The sequence below is a fragment of the Rhipicephalus microplus genome, chromosome 9 (genome assembly GCF_043290135.1).
Source record: "Rhipicephalus microplus isolate Deutch F79 chromosome 9, USDA_Rmic, whole genome shotgun sequence".
Taxonomy (NCBI): Eukaryota; Metazoa; Arthropoda; class Arachnida; order Ixodida; family Ixodidae; genus Rhipicephalus; species Rhipicephalus microplus.
In genome coordinates this window covers 28,065,637-28,091,488 of record NC_134708.1, presented here as the reverse complement: position 1 = coordinate 28,091,488, position 25,852 = coordinate 28,065,637, and the positions used below count along the sequence as shown (strand labels likewise).

At 47.8% G+C, this 25,852-nt stretch overlaps 2 protein-coding genes across 3 annotated transcripts in view; both read left to right on the top strand.

The window, feature by feature from the left end:
• The window catches only part of LOC119163642 (uncharacterized), a 170,165-nt gene extending 156,898 nt beyond the window's left edge, over positions 1-13,267 (top strand). For both annotated transcript variants that reach the window (XM_075873389.1, XM_075873388.1), the window contains exons 3-6: positions 2,993-3,195; positions 4,089-4,484; positions 5,941-6,362; positions 7,580-13,267. In XM_075873389.1, the coding sequence (XP_075729504.1) occupies positions 3,097-3,195; positions 4,089-4,484; positions 5,941-6,362; positions 7,580-8,903 (2,241 nt within the window). In that variant the 5' untranslated portion in view covers positions 2,993-3,096 and the 3' untranslated portion in view covers positions 8,904-13,267. The remainder of the gene's footprint in view (positions 1-2,992; positions 3,196-4,088; positions 4,485-5,940; positions 6,363-7,579) is intronic.
• Positions 13,268-20,534: 7,267 nt separating this feature from the next.
• Positions 20,535-25,852, top strand: part of LOC119185752 (uncharacterized) — a 96,346-nt gene continuing 91,028 nt past the window's right edge. The window contains exon 1 of the mRNA XM_075873384.1: positions 20,535-20,668. The gene's annotated coding sequence lies outside the window, so the exon portion shown is untranslated. The remainder of the gene's footprint in view (positions 20,669-25,852) is intronic.

Sequence of the window (25,852 nt, the reverse complement as noted above, 5' to 3'; positions counted from 1 at the left end):
GGCAGATCTGCAGCTGAAAAAAAAAAAGAAAAGAATCTTTTGAAGTCTCGCACTTGTGAATATGTAAGGACCTCCGGTCATTTTGCGGACGCGTGTCACGGAAATATTGTAATAGCCTCAAACAAAAATGAAAGTCATCTTGACCGTTCATTCGTCTAGCTCCCGAGTCCTCATCGGCGAGTGTGACGTCACGCCTGCGTTACACTTTAACTACGTCTTTAGTGGATGTTATTACGTCAACCTAAACAGAAAGTGTCGAATAAAAGTAATGAAAAAAAAAGCTGACGTAATATCCATACAGAGTATTTTCTGGCGAAGGTTACCTGTTAAGTTGGACCTGATAGTCTTAAAGCCGTGAGCGAATCATGCATGGTTAATGCGTCGGACATTACTTGTGTGCATAACACGAAAGAAAAAGGCGATATTTACCCTCAAGTTTAACTTCACTTCGTAATCACCGTGATTAATCACCGTGTGTGGTGCGTGCGGGCTCTCAACTCGCCATATTGCTGCCTGCACGCAAGAACTGCGAATAGGCTGGCTATACAGAAGCACTTTGCGTTAGTTCCAACGCAGCGACCAATGTTTGTTTTTACTTCGTCAAGTTTCATGAGTTGGCTTCTTGCTATTGTCTTCTACACACTGTAGACGTGACGTTTACTTCGTCACTCTCGCCTCTGCACAACTGTGCAAATACCGAAGTCCGGTTGACATGCCCACCTAAAAGTAAGTTCACTGGACTTTTCGCTGGCGCGCTGTACTGCTTCGTTGACTCAGTCGCGAGTCACTACTTCTCCCGCTTAACAATGGCAGGGGTTATGGACCCCTTCCGTCTGTCTTGTTCGGTTCTCTTCGTTTAATAATATTCGAGAGCATAGCGCGAACCGAGAAGATGCTCTCACTCAAATTTAACGTTTTTATTCTCTCCCTTTCGTCGTGTATCCGTGTTTGTCTGGATATATCCGTTCCATTTTTTTTTTTGTTCGAAAAGGTGGGCGACACAAATAGCTTACGTTAGGCTGGGTGCTTGCATGCAAATGAAAGATTCGATTCCTTTGCTCAGCACGTGGTGATTCTCCTAAAATTTGTTACTTGTTTTTTCGCTTCGTCGAACGCCACTTGTAAAAACTCTTACATAGTTGTTTTTTTATAAGAACAAACGTAGCACGTCAGATGTCGATGCCTCTTAGAGGGAATATTACTGATCTCCTATTTACGTAATGGTTGTATACTACGACGTTTAATGTGTTAAACAACGCGAAACCAGATCAAGGAATAACGGTACACCTGCTTGAAGTGGGGGTGCGTAATACCTTCGAGGAACTGGCAGCTGCCACACTCATCTTCCAGCGAGAACGACTCTGCGGCAAACGACAGGGGAACTTTCTCTTACAAAGATTCTGATTTCCCATCTCATCGCAATATTGTTCGGAATCCACCAGCCTACTCTCACAAAATCTCAGACAGTGCATCATGACGCAGCCCATACTTCGCAACAGGCGTTAGTACCACCATAGAGGACGCTGAAAAGCTTGAGTACAGAGGCTGCAACAACTGAAGGGCCACTCGGACGTTTATTATACAGTTGTCAGCAATGGCAATCTCCCGCTTTCGCTCTCGCTACAGTCAACCGGGTTAAACTTGTCAACTCTGCGTCCATATACCTATACCTTATCCTCCGCGTCAGCCGAGACAAATGCTATTGCTCTCGCCATTCGAATGTCAGACCAACATGGTACCTCCGCTTACGTGCTTTCTGACTCTCAGGCAGCTTGTCGCATGTACCTCAATGGCATATTATCGACAAAGGTCATCAAGCTGTTTGGAAGCGAACTCCTCTATGACTTAGAAGTGTGGCAGTTTGGGCTAGTTGGTATGGCATGACGATAGTTATAGCGCGAGAACAGAACGACGGCAAACAGACAAGAAGGACACGAGCGCTTCTTGTCTCTTTGTCGTCGTTTTGTTCTCGCGCTATAACTATCGTCCTCTTTGTCCATGGGTTAGTCTGTTGTCCGGCCCATACGTGCCAGGGGGGCAATCAATGGGCTCATTGCCAAGCTCGAATACTCAGTGGCCGAGCCCCACAACCACCCACAGTTGAAGAGGATACAGACGAAGGAGTGACACGGCGTGGAATCTTAAAGAAACAAAGATTAAATCGCCGCATTCGGGCACCTCCCCAAGAGGACCTCGATGGACATCCAGCTTGGGATTGGCGCCGTCTGTAGGATAATACATTCCCGAATTTGCAGAAGCTTCGCATTATGTACCCGGAGAGATATCCCAACGTATGCCCGTGGTGCGGAGATACCCCTACACTAACACATATAGCCTACAGCTGTCCAGTGTGACCTGTCACAGTCGACATATATAGGACATACTCACCCCACACAAACGTGGTCGTGGGAGGTGCGACTCGCTGAACGGACCCAGGGAAGCCAACTGGCGACCCTGGGTCAGGCTCGCCCAGTTGCTCTAGCCAGTTGGAGCCTTGAAAGAAAGGACCCACCCGCGATGCACCACTTTAAAAAAATCAATATTGTCTCTCTTGCTGAGGCTCATGTTTTCAAAATTTTCCCTCGTGGAAGCCATAGCGTTCAGACGCTTGGTGCTCTTTCATAAGCAGCACTTTCTCCAGGAAGCTATGTTATGAAGCTTGAGTGTCACAGTGACTCGCACTGATGTTATCTACATCGACAATTATTTTCTTATTTTCTTTGGGATTTTATTTCTTCGGTAACATTACAGAAGCCTGAGAAGAGCTAAAGGAACCGAGGCCTGGCAGAGGCCACTGCCCTGTTCACAGACTTGGCTGCAGCGAAGAGATTATTTGTACGATAAAGATACATGGAATGTTACCATTTCACAGGATGACACAATAAAACAGCAAATGATAATTCACACCTGCCGAATTCTGTAACATTAAAGATAGGCAACTACCAAATATTTCGCTGACGTGTCGGTTTTTTGTTTGTGTGTGATTTTACAGGGAAGTCGGGGATCCGGAAGCCCAGCAAGGACGCCACACCAATCTTTGACGCGCTTGCCTTGCATCTCAATCTGGTCAAGCTGGGTCCGAAATTCGAAAGCAGCATGTCGGGTAGCGACGCCAGCGTCTACCTGTCTGCCGTGCGCTGGGACGACACCGGCGTCCCGCTGCAAGAGTTCCTGCAGAAATTTCCAGAGCCACAGGTGAACACTTAGTATACGACTGAAATTAGTAGCAAAAATGGTCAGAATGTTTATGTCTATGCGTGCTTCTATTTCTCGCTGCCCTCTTTGCGTAGCCACTAAGCGTATTCATCGAAGCGTACCCCTCTATGTGTCACGCTTACAAGCGCACCCTTACAAGCGTACTCATCTAAGCACGGCTGTCTTGGCGTACGTCTATGAGCACGCCCCTCGTGTTCCTCCTAGCGCCCAACTAAAGGACGTGAATGCCTTCAAGAGCACCGAATGCTGAAATACGAGACATAGCTGAAAAAGAAAAAAAATGCAACTGCGTGCGAACTTGACACATGACCCTGTCATAGAGTAGAGCTTGAATGAAAATGACGCTTATGTTATAGCGACGTATAACCGATGTTAGCTGACACTTTGTATCGTTCAGCCAACACTAGGCATCATTTAATGAATATCTGAACATCAAGCGACATTTTGAAAAAAAGTGGACGAGCACCGCAGACAACATTGGCATTCATTCGGCCGTGTTTGGCTCAAGTTAGACATTTACGATTGCTAGCCAAAGCGTGCGGGTACCGGTAATTGTTTAGCCAGCACTTGCCAACAATAACGGACACTTAGCAGTGCCAGTTATAGTATAGAAGCAGTGTGTTAGGTGAGGAAATCAACGTAGCCGTCGCGATGTTTAGACGCATGCACTGGCAATGCAGCGCCTATGTACAACGATTCCTACTCCGGAGCTACCTCGGCCAAGTGGGACGCTGTCCAGTGAATCTATAAAGCCTATCCGACGGAAAAAGGAACTATTTAAAAAGCCCGCGATGGAGCTTTGAGTCCAAACGCGGAAACCCTAAACGCACGAATCCTGAAGGATTAAACTTTTCTCCGTGTCTTGTACACAGGTGGCGCGCGTGGTGCGAGGCCAGCACCGCCACGTTGGCGTCCCGTCGCTCTCCTCGCCCGGCCTGAGCAGCGTGGTGTTTCTGTCGCCGCTCGGAACACGGCTGCGCATCAGCGCCCAGTGCGTCAAGTTCAAAGAGAACCGGCAGCGGGTCGTGGCCCTCGGACCGCGGCTCGCCATCCCCGAGGGTTACCGCGGTTGGTTCGAGATCCTCTCGGAGGACGGACGTGCCTCTCGGTGCTTCGAGAGCGTCGCCGAGCTGATGCGCCGCTCGCCGGACACCTGCCTGGTGCGCGAACCAGTCAAGGCCCACTTGGCGCACCAGGACAACCCCGAGCAGGTGACGGACAAGACGAGGACGCTCCAGGTGGGCGAGACGCTCGTCGTCGTCAAGGAGGTGAGTGGCGACGACACCGGCATAAGGAGCTCGAGCTGTGTTCAGAGTGGGGAAACAGTGTGGCGAGAGAGACAGAACCAGACAAACGTTAGCCCTTACTATAGAGTACCGATCTTCCCTCATCGCATGGGATGCGATATACACAGTATAAGCTCGTCGTCTCAAGGAAGCAGCCCGTTGACATTTAGCTAGCGGACCTTCCCGTGTTTTCCTGTCTTCGTCGCATATTTCTTCCCTTAATAAGTATGTTCATAAGCTACAGAGACATTACTAGTCTCAAGCATTTTTTAGACACCTAATGTCACACCGCCTCCTTCTCTTGAAGCATCACCATTTAATCGAAACTATATTTTGAATTCGGTATCCAGATGCATGTTATTCTGTAGATCAGTATCCATGTTTCTCGAATACGGACGCTAGATGTCCTTCAGAAATGACCTATTTTGCAAGTATGGGAAAGGCCTAATTGAACATGGCAAGGCTAGCTGGCACTTTGCTCAGAAGCGTTTATTCATAAACAGGAAGTTGGTTGGTTGAAGAACTTCCTGCGATATAGCAAGAGTTCTGCATCATCTGTAGCACCGTCTATCGCACGCTGTCGTGAAATCAATAGTTGCTGCATTTTTTTTTTGTAATTTGGCGCACACTTACTCGCATTTCGGTGCCTTACTTGTGATATTTGTTGGTGTTATGACACACAAAAAGCTGTGGGGGAAAATCAAGTATTATTTGATTTCGTTGTAAATTCGTTGTTGCTGCATGATACGGATCTGGAAGGCATACCTATGGCATCATGGTTGAGTGTAGAAACAACGGCTGGATTTCTGCACGGCACGAGTCAATCTAAGAGAACACCGACCTATGTTGGAAAGTGAAGCGCACAAAGTTTCTCTGTATGTTTCATTACAAGCGTATACGTGTAGCTCTAAGCGATTAGACGTTAAGCTACGGATTGGTGCAGCTGTACGTTTAATGCTCTCCTTGGGGCTTGTGAGTGCATGTCAGTGCATCCTGGATTGACGGGACGCGCTTTTGCATAGCGGTGAAGCAATGTTTGTTCCTTATTCTTTGGTACATCTTCAGGGATGCAAATGTGCCGTTTACACATGTGTAGTCTTTTGTAGTGAAAGATTTGTTTGTTTAGTACTTTCTCTGGGTACAGCACGCAGGATTCTTTGATGCCAGCATATTTATTTATGTGAAGACACGTATGCATTTGAGTGGAAAATATCACAGCTTTGTAAAAGCTTTCTTAATGTGGAAGGGCCATTGTTCACTTATCTCCATGAAGATATTCTGTCAGTAAATTCCGATGAAGGAAACCCGACGACCCAACATAACAAGCAAGAACCAACCACACGAAACAGTGACCGCAGATATTATGTAACTATGTTGTACTAATGCGCACGTGTATCTGTGCCTTCCTAAACGAGCGCTCCAACATGATTGCTCGCAGCACACGTCTCCAATGGTGCGCGCGTCACTGGCCAGGCTGCGGTCTTCGGCGCCGCACGGCCGGTTTCTGCGCTGCCTGACATCCGCCGGCGAGACGGTGTACCTGTCGGCCGAGTCACGGGGCAAGTTCTCGCCGATCGCCAAGGAAGGCAACATCTCGGGTGTCCACTCGGTCAAGACGCTGCTCTGCAAGCGGTTTCCCCTCATGGTCCGGCTCGTGCACGGCAGGCCGGCGCCCTCGGGCTTGAAGACCTCCGAACTCCGGCTGTACGGCGTTGAGCGCGAGGAGTGCGTACTGGCCTTGCCATTGGTGAAGGACGCACCCGCGCTGTCGCTCCCGGAGTCGGCGCCGCTGCGACTGCAGGCGCCCAAGAACGCCGATGCTCTAGTGCAGATGCCGGAGTACACGAGGCTCACGGAGAAGTAAGCCGTATGCTGTGAAAAACAAAGCTGTGTTAAAATAGATAGATAGATAGATAGATAGATAGATAGATAGATAGATAGATAGATAGATAGATAGATAGATAGATAGATAGATAGATAGATAGATAGATAGATAGATAGATCGACAGACAGACAGACAGACAGACAGACAGACAGATAGATAGATAGATAGATAGATAGATAGATAGATAGATAGATAGATAGATAGATAGATAGATAGATAGATAGATAGATAGATAGATAGATAGATAGATAGTCTCGTTGTGAAAAGAAAGAAAAAAGGTTGGCTTGAACTGTGGAATTGGAGCCCCATAATTGGAGCCCCATGGAAAGATGAAAGCTTACTTCCAGGTAGAAAAAATTGAAGCCTATTCGAAAGACTCTCTAATAGTACTATCAGAATGAGTGTGGTAACAAGTCCGATAACGAGAAAAATAAGGTATAAGGATAATTTATGGTTTTGGGCCTAAGAAACACAGAAATAATACTGCCAAGTATCACCTATCAGAGGGCTCCTTTAAATTCATACGATAAAAATGATGAGATTTGCATTGTACACGGCCTATCAGAAACATGTACGAAACAGGTCATAATGGTTTAAGAACTAGTATATTTGAATCAGTCTCTGCAATGGAGATCAAAAGTACAGATAAGTGCTTCTGAAGTCTCGAAGTTGGATGAATAGTAAATTTCGATAAAGGGAAGAAATTGTAATCTTCTTTTGTGAGTCTCTGCATTAGAGATCAACAGTACAGATCAGTGCTTCCGAAGTCTGGAAGTTGGATGAATAGTAAAGTTCGATAAAGGTAAAAAATTGTGATCTTCTTTTGTGCTTGAGGCTGCAGAAGACAGACAGGTTTTTGTGAGAACTTCTTTGCAGTTTAATGAATATCTGTCTTGGTCTCGAAAGCGCAACAGTGGCCGACAACCAATTAGTGTAGTTGCTCTACTACCTTTATTAGGTAGGAGGCTTGCTGTCATTACGCGAAGGCGATTAAAAATAGTTATAATAAATGAGGAGATGCATTTTCTATTAATATTCTGTTATCACCAGTAATTTGATACACTTCATTACGTTTGTCTCTTTTAATATACTCAGCATTTGTGCTAATGAAACTATCTCAGAAATAAGTCTAGTTAAATCTGACGCAGGCTAGGGCACGGTGGCAAAAGTTGTTTGTTGCCTTCTTTTACAGGTCGAAGAGACTGCAGGACCGAATGGACGCCATCGAAGTTCTAGAAACGACACGAAGCAGCAGCGACTTCTTCTCGTCCAAGACGCCGCCGCAGCGGAGTCTCTCCGAACCAAACGGCAAGCCGACTCCTCCGCAAAATCCCCCCGCTACCACCACCGTACCATCGACTAACGGCGTAGATAGGGTCCAGTCGATGCCGGCACCCGACGACTACCGGTACGAGGAGATCGACCAGATATACGACTACGTGCGCGGCTTCGCCCCACTTCCGGAGAAGATCAAGACCGAGCTGATACAGGGCGTCAGCGACGGCAACAGCGAATGTGAGAAGTCGTCACCTTCGTCACCATCTCCCCCAGGTGCCCCCGTGGCGTCTGTCACGTCCCGGGAAAAGCCGCTGCCTCCTCCCATAGAAACGATCCCGGCAAGGCGGTACTCCATGGCCACCGATCCCGGCCCCAACTCTCCACCCACGACCGCGCCAGTGCTTAAGTCACCTCCGACCGCGCGAGCCAAGGACACTGACTCGCACGTCTACGAGGCTGTCATAAGGCGTTCCTCGGACGAGCACAAGCCCAAAGGGGGCAGCGTCGCCCCGACGTGTCGGTCGGGCCTTCCCAGGTCCTCGGGTGTACCCAGGCCCCCTAACAACAAGTTGTTCGTCAAGAGCTCGCACCAGGTGAGAAACGGAAGTGCCAAGCCTCGCATGTTCCGCAATGCCGGTCGTATCCCTGTCGCCGCAGCGTCCATCAAGGACGCCTCCATGCACCACCCTCACGTGCCCCACCATCATCATCACCCTCCATGCCCGCAGCACCACCACTGCCCACCCAATGGCGTCATTGTGGGAAGCGTAAACACGTCAGTGGCCCCACCACCTAACGCAATGTTCCAGAAAGCTTCTTCGAGGAACCCGAGGACATGCCGCGGTACCAAGCCCGTTAACGGCACGATCACGACCTCGCCACTGTTCAACATCCGTTATAAGTCACTCACCAACTTGGCCGTCGACTTCAACGATACCCTGGACTCGAGCAACTCCGGAGGTGGCGCGTCTTCCGGTGGCTCCAAGGGTTCTGGTTCCAAAGGCTCCGGTTCTAAGGGGTCTAAGCACGACCGCACAGGCGGGTCTGTGCTTCCCCACAAGCTTTCCCGGCCAAAGTCTCTGAGCAACCTCTTCTGGGACGTAGAAGCGAACAACAGGTACAACTTGCTCCTGCACAACGAGCTCAAGGCGAACCAGTTCATCTACGCAGACTTGCCAGCAAAGATAGCGGCAGCCGCCGAACGTTCGGGAAAGAAGGTCGGCACTTTGTACCTGTGAAGCACAACACCTCCATCTCCGGTCGTGTTCTTCGTTGACTACGTCTTGCTTAATGTTTGGTTTTTTGCCAGCTTTCTCAACATGTACATAAGTCTAACTGCCAATGTTGCTCCGCGTGGGACAAGAATAGTTTGTTTCTTCATTACAAGAAAGTCGAAGCGTCGGATGTCTGTAGAGGGGGAACTCTGTCCTTAGACATGTTATTTTTGCACCGAACATGATATAACGAAACCGAGCGGCTACAAATCTAATCCTCACGTACTTAATACTTGGTCCTGCCAAAGCAGAAATGTTCAGTGTGATAAAACCCTCTGCATTGTCTTGGGTCAGTGGCGATGCACTTGTAAGGCCTGGGCTTCGCTAAAGTACAGTATGTGATGTTAGGTCTCAGTAGTTAATCAGAACGTAGGTATAAAAATGTATTAAAATCATGGTCAGACATACGAGCGAGAAGCCAGGTGATGCGGAAAAAAGGTATTCAAGGCTTTTTTTTTTTACTTAGGATTCACCAGCCTAGCAAAAAGTCCTTCAAAGAGCAGCTAATATCTCGCTGAACTTATATCATTCAGCTTTTTCTTGTGCGCAGCAACAGCTCGCACGTTATCATTTTTTTTCTTGAGAGCATGGTGTTCTGCTGTTAAGATTTTAGTGAGATCAAACTATCTGTTGGGCAAAATATGTTCACTTGAGGCTCCGTGTGCTGCTGATGTCACGCAATTTCAGAGAACAATGACAAAACACAGATGGCGTGTTCCCCTGACGAGGTGTCCCAGGGACCAGGGCCAACATCCGGCGCGTAATTTAGTCAATCAGAGCAGATACTACTGCTTCTTCGTTTCTGTTTTTTTGTTATTCTGAATGGTGCTTGTAACTCGTCGACCACGACAGTATGTATCTTCAAACTGTCCACAGCCAGCAAAGAAAAGCTCTATCTTTGTAAAGGCTAACGTTCTGCGATGATCGTCCATCTGGACGTGTTACCTTGATGCGGAGTTGCAACGGTATGTGACAGGTCCTTCAATACTTACGTGTCTTCTCGGTGCTCCGCGTTGCTTGCGATGAAGAGTGGGACAGTGACAACGGACTCGTGCTCTTTCCTAGACAGGTACTCTCATATCCAGCGTCCAGTTTATGGCAAGATGAGTAGCCGTTTTGTTCTGTGCTTGCAGTGGTGTTACTCAACGGGATATCCCGATTTCGCATGGATGTGATTTGAAGACGAGTCACCCAAGAGGAAGCAGTGGTGTGGTGTGTGGTGTGTTTGGCGTGATTCGAACTTGGATGAGTGACACTAGCAGCGTGCGACAGTGTTTTCAAAGTGGTGACAACAGAATGTTTCTGAGGATGGATGTGTGACGTTTCTTTTTCTTTTTATCCTGTGTCGGCGCGAATAATCGATCGAGTCTGCCAAACCTTCTCAATATAGTCAATCGGGTTCGGCGCAAGCGTGTCGTGTATTATAGTAAGATTAGCAAGTGATCTGAAAATTCGAAAGTCATCAACACACGGAAAGAAAATGATGGCCAAAAATCTGTCGCGCTTCGCAAACGTTTTATTTCTGCGTTCAAGCTTGCAGTGAGTGGCGTCACAAGGGGCACAACTTGGTCACTGACTCAACTGGACATTAAAATTCCGGGAATTACATCAGCAACGACCCGGCTTCATTATTGACCCACTTTCCCAGTCGACGTCATCAGTGATTCGCATTTATCCGTGACTTCACCAGTGTCAACACTTACAGTTGCAGCTTTGCTCGCTACATTAGCAGTGTAGTGACGTCATTTTTTGTAACTGCCTCGCTGTGACACGTTAGGGAGTCGTAACGTAACATCGGACAACTGGTACATCCTCCAGTGACGCCATTGGCAAAGTGACGTTGTTATGTGACGTCAAGTTAAGGATAGTTGTGAAGGTTTAGGTTATGCGCTTGTTAAGTGACAATACCGTGAATTACGTCACAGTACGGTGGCCTGTTCATCTTCCGGCAGACTGCTAGCTTTCTGTTTGATATGCCAGTTTGATATGCCAGTTGATATGACTGCTAGCTTTCTGTTTGATATGACGTAGCCAAGGCTACCGCCTATCTGAGCAAGATATCAAACTTGTATGCGTAGAGCCACCTACGATAAATCTAGCCCCGAAAGACGGAATGAGTAATCTATGCCACTTGCCGCTTTGCGTACCTGTGGCGGAAAACAGCTTAAAAGCGCCTCCATTAGGCCTGCTCCGTCGCGCTTCCTTCGTCATGCCCCGCTTCACTATATAGATCTCCAATATGTGTAACAAAGTCAGTTAACACAAATAGGCACTGCCTTCGCTTCGTTGCTTGTGAGCCCTACGTGCTACGGCCAAAACTGCCTTCCTTTACTAAACGCAGCTTCAAACGCGTTCAGTACGAGTCCAAGTTCTCGAGTTACTAAGCAGGATCGTTGATAAATGTTCTTATAACCAATCGTTTTTTATCTTGAAGGCAAAAAAAAAAGTAGCGACCCAGAAGCTTCAATTACAATCTTCTCAATGTATTGTGGAAAAAATGTGTGCAAATCTTGAGGTATCGATATTTACAGTCTTTTTGTTCGGTGTTATGTTTTTGTTACGTGCAAATCGCTTCCTTGTTTGTTGATTTCTTGTTTTGTATTTGTGGTCGTCCGTTCCTTTTGCGCCCTCTGACAGTTTAAAATTCGTCAATGCTTGCCCGAGTGACACGAATAACTTTCGATAGGAAAAGCTTTTTTTTTTGTTCCCTTAACGTAAGGTACAGTACCTTCCACTGTTAAAGAGAACATTCGAATGATCACCAGTCATATTGCTGGCCCATTAGATGCAAGTGGATGTGATTACATTGTCATTCACCACAGCAGCTGCCAGATACCAGTAGTCTTAAACAAATCTAAGCCACTGTGTCTTGCAAGAACTCAAAGTCTGCCATTGCCCTGCATGCATGTGTTCCCGTTAACAGTGGACCCGTCTGTACATGAACGAAACCCAGTGGAGGTGACTGGTTAGACAATAAGAGTCCTGAGAGAAGGCATGAAATGTTTCACTCACAGAAAAAAAGAAAAAGCAGAGAGAGTAAGTCTGCTTTGTGATATTTTCGTCTTCAATAACTGATGGTATCACGTCGTCATGGCAACGACACTGGGCCAGCCGGGCTATCCTTCATTGGACAGCACGAGTGTCTGGCAAGGCATTGTCATAGAAGCTACGAGTGGTCTGCGATTGGCTGCTTGCAAGATATAGTTCCCTGAGAGACTGTTGGGGCGACTTTTTCATTGGTCAGCAGACAGCCATGTCTGTCGGATGGCCGAGCCAGCTTTTCTTGATTATTCAGAAGTATTCTGTGTGGACTGCTCGCAGGCATGCATTTGAATATTGCCATTTCGCTCAATAGTCTGGTTGGTTCGCTGGCTTCGTTGAGCAAACGCAACAAGACATCAAATTTCATATGTGCATTGGGATATTTCGGTGCTGAATTAATTTCCAGATTATCTCTTTTGATGCTCTTTACGAAATTCAGCTACGCAAACTTCAAAATGCTTGTCATTAAAGAAACTGCGCCGTAACAGAAAATCACTTATCTTCAAATTTCGGGCTGTGGCTTGACAATGTTACTCATTCTCAAAATCAAATATTTTCCTTTTGCATTATTTTCTTGTCATTTTGCGGGAGATATTGTTGCGCCTACTTGCTTATCACTGGTCATAAGATAGTTGTGTGGGAACTGATAGAGAGGGCTTCTCAAGAATAGTCAATTTCTGAACCATTTCTGAAATAAAAAAAAAAAAAAGCTGGCCCGGTGATCTTGCTTGCTACCCTGCTCATCGACTTGTGTCTCAGGATATTCAGGGCACCTGGTGACTGCTATAAACAAATATTCGGTGCATAGGGCAGTTCGCGAGCTGTTGGCCCACAAAAAAACTTGAGAATAAAACTTCTCACCCTGAAATATTGGCTGAATGTTACGCTCGATATGAATGCTGCGCAAGCAACCACGTGTTGGTCTTGAGAAATAAATCACTGGGGGCTTTACTCAATCACGAACATATCGACTGCTGCCATCCCGCGATTTACGCCACACCCCCCAGTTCGGCGAACCGCCTGATCGCAGGCCCCGTGGTCGTGGTCACGTAACAAACCACCGCGTCTTCAGGGCGCTAATCAAGCTGCCACCATGCCGAGTGTCGTGTGGCCTCGTCTCTCCCCTTTGTGCCATGGCGCTTTCCGTGTACGCCACGAAATCGCGGCAGATAAGTACATATCGAAGCCGCATGTGCAACTGACTCATTGTGTGTTATTTTTTTATCTCTCGTCCTAGTGAATGTATAGTAAAGAACAAAAAAATGAATAAATTGTTTAAAACAGTACATCTTGTACTTATTTTTTCGCGCCCTCTTAATGCCTTATTACAGTGGAGCTGTAGATGGGTAGTCTTCATTGGCCTAGCCAGGAAGTGTTAAGGGTTCGACCTTCCTCCCATAGAAACATTTAAATTTTGCGCGTGCACGAGGTGATGGTAGGGTTCCCACTGTAACCCTCCGCGTGTCCGTGTTGGATGATATATGTCAGATTGCTTCACTGGAGTAGCAACCAGCTGCAAATGCGACCAGTTACACGTTGAGATATCAGCCGGTATGAGAAGGGTCACCTTTGCCCGAAGCCCATAGGCGGGTGTTATAGTTACCCTTCAGGGAGATGGGGGAAGGTTTATCGCAGCGCACCGCTGCCTCTTAGGTCAAAGTTCAGGGCAGACTTTGCGCCCCCCCCCTGATAAGTAACTAGCCTCCCCCTCTCTACCCCTCGTGTGCCCGCCTAATGTTAAATCCTACTGAGCATGAAGTCCCTAGTAAGGTGAAGAGAGTGGGCACATGGTGGGATATGAGCGCGTGTATCCTGCCGGGGAAAACTTTCACGGGCTGAGTTGAGGGGCTGAGGTTGAAGAGGGATGAATGGAAGACCGGTATTGTATTACTTGGGGGTATACAGGGTGCCCCAACTATCGGTAGCCGTATTTTAAAAAACATGTAGACCCACTTTATGACGACACAACCAAAAGGGTGTTGCTGCCTATACTGCATGAAGTAAGTCACACTAGTTTTCAGGTCATGCTGCTCAGTGCAGTACTACTTAAGGATTGAAAACATGCTTTGAGAGTTGTATTTAGTAAATGCCTAAACTAAACACACACACACACACACACACGCACGCACGCACGCACGCACGCACGCACGCACGCACACACACACACACACACACACACACACACACACACACACACACACACACACACACACACACACACACACACACACACACACACACACACACACACACACACACACACACACACACACACACACACACACACACACACACACACACACACACACACACACACACACACACACACACAAGACAGACTGCGAACCAGCGCATCGAGACACGCTACAAAAACATTCACAGCATATCCACGGAGTGAATGATGGTGAGTGGGGTGAAGCTTCCATCCGACCAACCGTCCGTTTCTCTGGCTGTCTATCCGTCCATCCGTTGGCTCCTATCACACTAGAGCATGCATTGGAGTGGAGCGAGTGCCGCAGCACCATCTAGTGAGCAATCCAAGTACTAGCGGTGCGAGCGCCACTGTGCCATTGCCATCTAGTGCGCGCTCTTAGTACTAGCGGTGGCTATCGCAACTACTACGACGCCGGAATAGTGTACACCCTAAGGAGCTTCACCGCTAAAAAAAGGTTAGCCAGCTCCACCTGGCGGACTTCGATGAAACAGACAAGCTGGTGGCGTGCAGTGGGGTGAAATGAAGTGGGAGTGAACTAGTTGAATAGAGTGGGAGGAGTGAAGAAAGCAGTGGTGGGCGTAGTGGTAAGTCGTCGGCGGTGACAGTGGTGGGAGGGTTGGGGCATCCCCATAGCAGGATTTTCGCACTTTCAGCGGGTAATTCCCACTGCTATCTAAGCTGGTCCTCGGACACGAAAACATCAACCATGAAGAGCTTTATTGCAGAAAAAAAGAGGAAGAGGATGGAGGAGAGAGAGAGACAATCTTTTTTTCACGTGAAAAATTATGCCGCGCTGGTTATACTAGGACGGGATATTTACAGGATGGTGGAACCTATTTCCTCCCCCCTCCCCTCCTCATAATTTTACATAAATAAAAATTCTGGCTACAACCCTACTAGTAACGCACAGCTTCACTCGAAATTGGATTGCGAACCTGCAAGGTCACACTTTTGAGCAGCATTTTCTTCCTCTACAATTGTCGTCAGTCCGTTGTTTATGCAAAACAAAAAACCAGAATTACAGAAGAGGACCGTCCATTACCGTGGTAAACAACGTTAGCATTCTCATTTCATTTCCGCGAGAAATAATTAGGAGGTGTTGCCAGGCGTGCGCCGCCCGAACAAAAACTGCGCAATCACCGGAGGCTTGCCGTTACACGTGGCATTTTGCGGAACACTGGAAAGGTAAGAAACAAGAGCAACGACGTCCGTGCTTGCACTCACCGCCGTCCAACTCCCGTCGCAAGATGGTGACTGGCGGTAATAATCGCAGGCATACTGCTCTCCATTCTTTATTTCGTCAGCTACGTAATCGCGTTTCTCGCTGTGGCCTCCATGCTAATTACGCCTCGAACGTGGTGGCCGCACGTTCCCGTTCGCCCCGGATGTGCGCTTTGGTGCGGAAACTAAATAGAGCCAGAAACGCCTCGAGGTGGCCGTAGGACGAGCTCCTAGAGTTGCGATAGCCGTAGCCAATTAATATGGAGGGCTGCTGCAAGTAAAGCTTTGGTGGCCGTGCCTACTTTATATATTGCATAGCAGACATTGTACTTACAATCTTAACTTCACAGTAAAACAGTAAACAAAAATCATAGCATATCCACGGAGTGAATGATGGCGAGTGGGGTGAAGCCTCCCTCGGTCCATCCGAGCGTCCGCCCGTGAGCGCTTCCGAGCGTCCGTCTGTCCGTGCGTGCTTTCGTCCGTGGGTCCGTCCGTATCGGCGTCCGTCTGTCTGCCTGTCCGTCCATCTATCTGTCTGTCTGTCCGTATGTCTTTCCGTCTGTCCACCCGTCCGTCCATCTCGTGAACGCTCTAAGTACCGCCATCTCGCATCTTTTCATCATATATTCATCCTATTTGGTCATTACATCGACGCAGGCGGCGCCGTGCAACCGTGCACCGAAGCTGTCGTACGGTGATAATCTGCGACGCAGTCGGTGGCGCCGTTCGATCTCTCAGTAGTCATAAACCAATGAACGCGTATTCACGCTCTGCGACGCTGACGTGAACGCTCGGGACATCACCGTCTCGTCCGCCATTTCGACGTACTTTTGCGCCGCCTATAGTCGCTGTAATAGTCGAATACAAATACCGTTATCCAGTGGTCATTCCAAGGAAGAAAATTTATTGCCACAAACGTCAATAACACTCAACAGAACATTTTCTTCTTTGCCATACTCTAATCATGATGACAAAACAGACTCTGACCGGGGAGGGGGGGGGGGGCTAGAAAATGTGGGTAACGATTTAGAGTACTTGGACGCTTGAGGCATTGACTTATATAAGATAGACGACCACTGACTGACCGATAGAGGGATACAAGATTTCTTCATCAAAGGAAGTTAGTCAAGTGTGTCGTGCTTATAGAAGAAAGAACCTCTGTAGAAAATCCAGGTAACTGCTAGAAAACATTCCAAATATATTTTTGATATTCACTAAAGTCATGAACCGATTATGTCACAATTTAGAAACGTCTAGCAACGCATAGCGTCTTTAACTTTATTACACTGTTACCACATGATATTCTGATTAGGTAGTGGCACAACGGGTTCGACGAAGGACATAAGTAATCATACAGTTTGTTGTCACTTCTGATAAGTGCTGCAATGAATAAAAATATGGGGTCTGTCTTGACTTATTCGTAGTTACAAACAATTTTCTTAACTTACGTTTTCCTAGACAATGCCTGATGATAGTAGAATTCAAAACAAAATGGCATGCAGCATATCCAGGGAGTGAATGATGGAGAGTGGGGCGAAGCATCTGTCCGTCCATTCGTTCTTGCTTCCGTCCGTCCTTGCGTGCGTCTGTATGGCCGCCCGTGCGTCCATACGCCCGTCCGTGCGTGCGTCTGTTCATGCGTCCGCACGTCCATCTATGCGTCCGTCCCTGCGTTCGTCCATGCATCTGCTCCTGCGTCCGTCCATGCGTCCATCCGTAAGTTCAGCCATCCGTGCGTCCGTTCATGCACCTATCTGTGTGTCCATTCGTCCACCTATTCAACACTCCAAGTACCACCATCTCGCATTTTTTCATCATATATTCCTCGTATAGAAGCACCACCATCCAGCGGACATTCCAAGGACTGAACGAGAGGAGGCACACGCACACTTTCTTACGGCTTACGCTTCGTGTATACTTCCCATCTTTAACCACCTCGAGTTCATGGTATGTACTAGTTTACTGTATTCATGGCACTGCGGCCCAACGCTCGCTAAACCTTTCTAAAACCAAGGAGGCTACGCCTAGCGAGTATAACGTAGCAACCCTTTTTTGTCAGATAGTGCTCAATGTACATGCCAATGGCTGCTAATGGGGAATGAGAGACAGGAGAATTCGGCTTTTGGTTAACGCACACGCTGCGAATTTTTTTTATTGTTCAACAACGCACAGGACAAATCTCCCACCAGCACCACCTTGGAGGTCAAAACGTAAGACTGCATGGTTACACACTACGACTACGACTGCGAAGGACGAACGGGTGCCGTTATAAGGAGCTTCGCCCCTAAAACGAAAGGTGGCTACCTTATACTATGAGGACGACTACTACTGCTGCTACTACTGCATACATCGCGGACGCACGACCCACGGATTAGGGAGCTTCGGCCCCAAAACTAGCAGTTGTTCCGTGTACGAATACAACTGATGAGCGAAGCTCCTTACAATTGGGACGCAAAGGACTATGCCCCTGAGATCTCGCCGTTGGCTTTCAAGGATGTGGTAGGGTGGGGCAACGTGTTGAGAGCCAGTGCAGTTTTCGCAGCTCCATCCACTCACGAGCCGGCACACGTGGCTGACGCATGAGTGCAGGGGCGAAGCACGTGCCGCCGCGAACAGAGACGCGTGAGGTGTAGCCGCTTGCGACGCGTTGAGCATTTCTTCGTACTCGCTTTCTCCGTGCTCTATGCCATAGAGTTTCCTAATATGCACTATAGGGAACTCTGGCGCAAGTATCTATGGGAGCTGCAACGCACGGCGCTTCAGCGACCATGTGAATGATGGGTAGTACACACATTTGTCTAATCTTCGTACTTCTGGCCTGCTTTTGGCTCCGTGTGTGTTCGTGTGGCTTACAGCTGTTTTCTCACGACTAAGGTACTCGGCTACTGACCCGCAGGTTGTGGGTTCGAATCCCGGCAGCGGCGGCTGCATTTCCGATGGAGGCGGAAATGTTGTAGGCCCGTGTGCTCAGATTTGAGTGCACGTTAAAGAACCCCAGGTGGTCAAAATTTCCGGAGCCCTCCACTACGGCGTCTCTCATAATCATATGGTGGTTTTGGGACGTTAAACCCCACATATCAATATCAATGTTTTCTCACGAAACAAAAAGTTAGCATGCAAATGTTCAGCGGCTGCGCTTTACCACCCTATATTTTTAGACTTACCTTTTCAAATCGGGTCACGAAGTTCAAAGGGTTCGTTCTTTGTTTCGAAACAAAACCGAAACAGAGCAATAAATGAAGCCGCAAGTACGATTCGCCGCCCACAAGTACAAAGACCAGGCAAATGTGCGTACCACCCATCATTCCCATGGTCTCTGAACGATCGCAGCGACAGAGTTCCCTCTAGATAATTTTAGTGAACTCTATGTTCTATGCGAGATGCACGAACGCACGAGACATGATCCAAGATGGAACTGCAGCGCCGGTAGTTCTTGCATCGTCCGTCGCGCCCACATCGGAGAGCAAGCGTCTGTGGGAAGCGGTGATGCGGCAGGGAGCTTCGACGGCGACGGTGGGGTGCGGGCATGACGAGCTTCGTTCCGAAAAAGGGAAAACTGCAGCAGCATGCAACGCATCCTGCTGGGATTGAGGTGCGGAGAAGCGCGGTCGCACCTTTTTGATTCGCTCAACTCTCAAGTTTGCACAACGCGTAGTGTCGTTTTGTGCCATTCTCAGCTAGATAAGGTGGAATGTCTGCAGATCATGTGTGGCCGCAGTTATCTCGGAGGCTTTATTTTTTTAGATTGGATGTGAACGGAAATGTGTACACCAGGAGTGGTTCCTACCTAGGGGTCGAAGCAATTCCGAAGGCTCCACATAAGAACAGTTGGAATGAATTGCACTAGTGTGCTTATTTGGGCTGGTTGGTACATGTACATTGAAAACGAGAAATGGTACGAACCACCGGACACAGGACAGCATAAGTGTGCCACCATGACATAGAACCGCAAGACAGAGGTGGACGGAGCGCTGACCAAGAAAAGCGTTTAGTCTGGCTTTGCCCTTTGATTTGCGCAGTTCTCATTTTATATTAACAATTTAAACAACGCACCGCTTGCAAGTGCAGCGATGGGCGGCCGTGAAAATAAACTCGAAAAGGCAAGTAGAAGGGCGAACTATTGGGCTACACCCACGCACAGGAACACAGGTACAGACGAAGGGACACGTATGCCGGTGGAGCGAGTGGCTGTGGACGTTGGTGCGGTCCACACTTGCTACCTCGCATTAGCTATAGGATGTACCCGATGTGCTTGAACTATGCAGCTCAAAGATGCAGTGCCCAAATACTCTAAATCGTTACCCACTTTTTCTAACCCCCTTCGAAACGAATATATTTGGGACGGTTTTCTGCTCTTCATTGGCAGAGTACCAAATACTGTGGATCGTTAAACACTCTCTCTAAACACACGATTATGTTTGGAGTCATTACGCTGGCAAGCCTTGCATGTATTTTCTGCTGTAATAATGGCAACCAAAGAAGCCAACTGGCCACTCTAAAGAGAAGTGTGTTGCAAACAGTACCTACAAGAAATACACTCGACTTGTAACTGAAGTTTCTTGAAGCGCGTAGAATCCCTTAAACGCCCACAGCGCATGTGCAAGATCCAGTACGCCTCCGACGTAAACGAGCAAAGTAGTTAATCACAGAAAGGAAAAGGTTGACAATGACGAGCTCTGCGAAGAAGATATTTGAGGCCGGACTGATAACAACTACAGCTGATCTGTTTCTTAGTATTGTATGCGTGTATTCAGCAGATCTTACATGTTGGAATTACCATACGAAAAAAGTGCGTTTCGAAAGCTCAGCTTACTAAGCCCCCCCGCCGCTGTTGTTCACGTCTCCTGTTCCATATCACAGTAGTGTTCACGCAGTGCGCCTCGTAACAAGTCTGACTCACTTCGTTCTAAACGACGCATGTGCGAATTTCAAGATAAGGTTACTTTTGTTCAGTGGTCTTCAAAAGGTTGTCGTCGAAACCAACCCGTATCTGCGTCTTCTTTTTTGCTTTGTGCGCTTTCATCTGAGGCACACTGATTCTCGCGCATGCGCAGCGTACGTAGAAGGAATTTTCTACGCCTTAATAAAATTTAGGCGCAAGTTGAGCGGTCCTTCTTGTCGGTGCTATACGTGTGTTTTTTCTGTTGTATTCATCGGCAATTCTCCAATCGTCATCCTATAGAAGCTAATAACGAAGGACATACCGACTATCGACAGCTTCGCCCTACAAACCGTCGCCGTCTGTTGGGTGAGTTTTGGAGTAAGAACTGTAGGTTAACCACTGGTTCGTGTTGTCAAGGTATGATTTGCACCCTATTTATGAGTTACGCACAAGAATGTGGTGCTGCCTGGGTGAACGTTTGGTCAACACTTGACACGGCGCTAAGTGGCCAGCAAGTACTAAAGAACACGCGGAAAGCGATAGATTGATATGTGGAGTTAAACGTCCCAAAAACCACCATATGATTATGAGAGACGCCGTAATGGAGGGCTCCGGAAGTTTCGACCACCTGGTGTTCTCTAACGTGCACCCTAATCTGAGCACACGGGCCTATGTACATCATTTCACCTGGAAAGCGAGGAAAGGCGATACCAGGTCTTACTGTTCACATAATACACGCAAAGCCGTCGCTGTCTTGGCTGGGTGGGTGGCTTCTTATGCAGGGAGCGTGCCGCGTACTGTTTTGAGTACTTCACATGAGTAGGAATTCGTGCCATGTTTGTCACATTGCGTGAATGTGGGAGCACATAACACGAAATAGCAGGGACACAACTTGTTCACGCGCTGTGTACTCCCTTTCTAGCCCTTGTGCTGTCTACGCCCTAAAAAAAATTAGTGCTTGAGGATGTTTACTGCCAGTATACACTGAGCATAGGTAACAGTGATTCGGTGTGCGCGGCTTTATCGCTTATACATAGTTAAGTTTGATCCGCGATTCGAACAGCATGTGTTGCTGAAGACACGCAGTTCTATAAGGACCTTTTGCTGTTGATACACTGTGTGTGTCAACGAGATTGCAGAACAGCGTCTAGCATGGATGATTTCTGTCTGTTCACTGATTCATGAGCTATGACAGCAAGCATGCCACCAGGGATACTGATTATAATTCGATACTTGGTTGAACACTGCGCCACTGCAGCGTAAATTGACGCACCTGCTGGCGCGACCATCACCATTAGAACAACCAATTAAAGATGAAGTGTTCATGAGCCCTTTGTTATAGATGGTATACTGTTCCGGTCTCAGGGTCTGTATAGGACATAGACTCGTCCTATACCTTTGCTTAGATTGTAGAATATCCAATTCCTCGAACTTATTCTTTGTTTAAAAAATAATGCTGCTGAACTGCATTTTAACAGCCAAGCTGTTAAAGCTGGCCGTGAGGCATCCTTGAACAACAACAATAACAACAACAACAAAAAAAAAACCTGCTGCGCTGTTACCAAGGAAACCATCACAGCTCTGCGCCTCCCGTTTTAATATATCCAATACACCACTGTGCCGAGAAGCAGCCGTTGTCGTAGCAACCGCCATAGTTTTTTTACAGCATTGCTCAGGGTCAGCCAGTGTTGTCAGATGCTACCCAGCAAACAAGCGAATGCTCATCACAGAAGAAGCCCAAAGAAACAAGGACATGATAAATGTTTCCATTCTCAATTTATTTTCAATTATGGGTATAACTGTCACTCAAATATCAAGGGGAGTTCAAAAATGGACTAATGGTTTTGTACAGCGAAAATACGGCTACATATGAATGAAAGCACTTGCCTACTTTTTTTCGCATTTTCTACGGGGCAGTTTCGATTCGGTTAAAGGGACGTTTGTCAGCGCATGATTTACCTTACTTGTTTCAACGTCTGTTTGACATCAGCAATCGACAAAAGAGGTACGCATGGGTGAGGGGGTGCCGATAAAACCTCCTCCCCCCTCTAGTTACCTAAAGGCTGGTGGGTGCGAAAGCTGCCCCGTACATTGATTTAATAGGACGAAGGGGGAGGGGCTCTGCGATTAACATCCCCCCCCCCCCTTGATGGGGAACCCTGGTTAAGCCTATACACTGAACTACTCGAAGTCATCGACAAACATGGTCTTCGTGAATGACAAGCACGCATTAGTGAACGTAATAATCACTAAAGTAACTCTATTTGGTGGGAACATCCAAATAAGCTCATGAAAACGCGACAAGCGACTGCAAAGTTTTACAAGGAACTCCGCGGAATAAGAAGCCCCAATTTGCCTTTTATAATGTGAGGGTGGCCGAAAGAGGGCGTTACGTGACGGCGTCATCATCATCATCGGGACTTGGCTGAGAGAGGGCACTACGTGACGGCGTCATCATCATCATTAGGACTGGGACTTGTGGGGGTTGCGTGTGTGGGGAAGAGAGAGTTTGGCCTGGTGGGAGAGAGTGGCAAGAGGTAGCGGTGTGTTGTGCGCGATTTAGGGTTAGCGCATGAGAATAAGAGTAACTGGCAATTATGGCGACAGCGGTTTAAACACATTCAGAGTGGCAAGCTTATCGCGCATTTCGGGATCCACCACTGAACCGTATCCTGGCTGCCGCTTCGTCGGCCGTGCACGGTGGCTCCGATGGTCACGGGGGCTTCGATTCCCGTGCGGTAGCACGACGAGCTGAGGATCAACCAGTTTCGCCGTAGCAAGCTTCGGGATCCCTAATGCGAACTTTCTTCTTTTTTTCTTTGTTTCGCATTCAACTGATAGTATTGGGCGAGTTTTCTTGTGATGCGGTAGTCAAGTCTCGTCATCGACTTGTCCTGAAGAGCTCTTCCTTAACTATACGCCCACCGCAGTAGTTTTGTGGCTATTAGGCGCTTGACTGGTAGCCTGAAGGTCGCGGGATTGAATCTCGGCTGAGGTGGCGGCATTTTTTATAGAGCTGAAAATGTTAGAAGGACATGTACTTGGATTTAGGCGTATGTTCAATAACATTGGGCCGTTCAAACTTCCGGAGCCCTCCAAGAAGGCGCCTCTCATAATCATAAGGTTGTTTTGGGACACTAAAACCCCAAATGTTAATATTTTCCTTGTCATCCGTATTGTCTTGAAAAGTATTCGCTGCAAACGTATCCTAACAGAATATAATTTAAAAGGGACGATTAACGGTGGAATAGAGATCAACGTTTTTTCTCGCGAAACATGTGGACAATGCTGTCCTCCAAAGAGGGTTCGCCCTACTGCTCCTTCCTTTTTGCCACGGGGCAAAGACGCCCGCGCACTCATTGCACTCCCTGCGGCCGGCAACCGTGACGAATTAAAATGGCGCGCAGCCGCAGAGCGCATGCACGCCTAGATGCGATTTGGTCGCGACGCCTGCCTCGGGCGCTCAGCGTGTTCTGCCCTTCCCTAAGCAAACACAGTCCAGTGCGCGTCGGACAGGACGCGCTGCATTTTGCTCGACGGGCTTTATAGCCTGGATCCCGGCTTATACGGTGGTTTCTCGGCACGCAGGAAGCGGAACAATAATGGAGGCAATTATGAACATGACCGCGCGCTGATTGGCAGTCCCTCGGGACAATCGATGTGGTGTTGTTACGTGGGAGCTCGCCTGTATCGCGAATGTGTTTTCTGACAAGTTTATACCGAGGAATATCTCGTGATGTTCAGATTAAAAGCCTCTCTCCTCTTAATACACGTTTAGGATCAGGGGTGTAGCTAGGTTTTTTTTTTAGTTTGGTAGGGAGTACCCACCTCGAGTGAGTTCCTTCAGTGTGTCCAAGAGGCTGGGTACATATGCGTTGTGTTTTCACTATACTTGGTCTTGGAGGGCGAAGGAATTTCAGGGGTGGCCCCAGCCCCTGCATACCCCACATTGGCGGTGCCCCTGTCGAGGGTGTTTAATAACTGCAAAGATATCGGCAGGCTGACACTCATTGCAACCGGGTATTCAAACGCGTAGCTAAACAACGAAATTCAGCAGAAAATTGGGGTAGGGGAAGTAAAAGGGCCATTAACTGTTGTTTTTAACCGGTAATAATGATGTAAATTGAAATGAACTAATGAGGACGAAAAATAGCTCTTTCAGCGTGCTGGATTCAAACCCGCAACCTTTGAGGTTTTCTTCGTTTCCGTCGGTATCTCGTCTTTGAGCCTCTTCCACGCTGTACGCCGCTTGGTAAAGGCCAGTCCATCACTGGCGTAGGCCCGGAGGGTGGGGTGGGGGTAAGGGCTCAAATTTTCAAAAAAATTATGTATGTGCGTATGCGTGCACACATGCAAACAACGCACGAACATGCATAAAGCATGGTTAGATCCCCTCGCCACCACCTCCTCAAAAAAAAAAAAATTGTGGCTACGCCCAGTCTTTGTATTGCAGCACTGACAATTTACGAAAATTGTGACAGACACAAGATTTTTTTTTTCAATTTTCAAACACCTGTTTTCGGGCACAGTGCTGCTTTGTTTCATAGATACTACACATGCAAATTTTCTTTTTGCATGAAGTCCGGCAGTTAACAGTCTCTAGCAAAAGTTGTAATAGAAAAAATTCTAGCCTGTTATAGGCTATGGACACTAATACGCGTATCATACTATGTGTATTATTGTCCGTAACTTGATGATAGGATATTAGTTTTTTTTTCTCTGGAACCCTTGCTATGGGTGGAACGGTCAGGAAACACCGGGATTGTGCTGAAGTATCCAATGCAGGCCTAAGGCCTGTTGCGCAGTGGTTACGAAGACTGCTTAAACGCAGGCCAGCAGTGTGCGTCGCAGTCGCAAATGGATTACAAAGGGCAAGGGTATCCGTGCTTTTCTCCCCAGACGTGTGTATAACTTTGCCTCACCCCGAAACACCTTACGAAAGGCCCCGCTACGAAGGGAAGGTCACGATGAGCGTGGGCAGAGCCGCACCGCGGGAACCGAATAAAGCCGGCCTCGCGTCCGTTTCTTTCTTGTTCCTGGTTTTCGTCCTTCTAACTGTAGCGACACCTTCTTTCCGTTTGCTTGTCGTTTGGCTCGACACACACACGGAGGTGCCGTAACGGGTCGCGGACCGGCTGATAATTACGCTCTTTTAAATGCTCTCTCGACGAGCTTTTGAAGGCCCGTCGTTGTACCGAAGCCAAGCGCAACGTCAGTGCCCGAACGTTTGGCAGCACGCTACGAACGGCGAAGCCGGAACATGTGCGTGGGATGATGTTTGCGTGAGTATATGGCCGTGTTTCTTCGCCATAGGAGTGTGTATATATACGGTCGAGAGCTGTACGAATGGGAACCTTGAAATTCCTTCCCGTTGGTCTCAGAAGCCTAATGCCGTTGGCAAGCGTGAAAATGTTCATGACATTAAATAGTGTAATGGAGAGGCACCTCTTGCATATCAGTACAATGTGCTCGCATCCGTAGATCACTAGCGATCGTTATTTAACAAGAATTTGGTGTTTCCTTTCATATTGCCCATGACGGTACACTTCG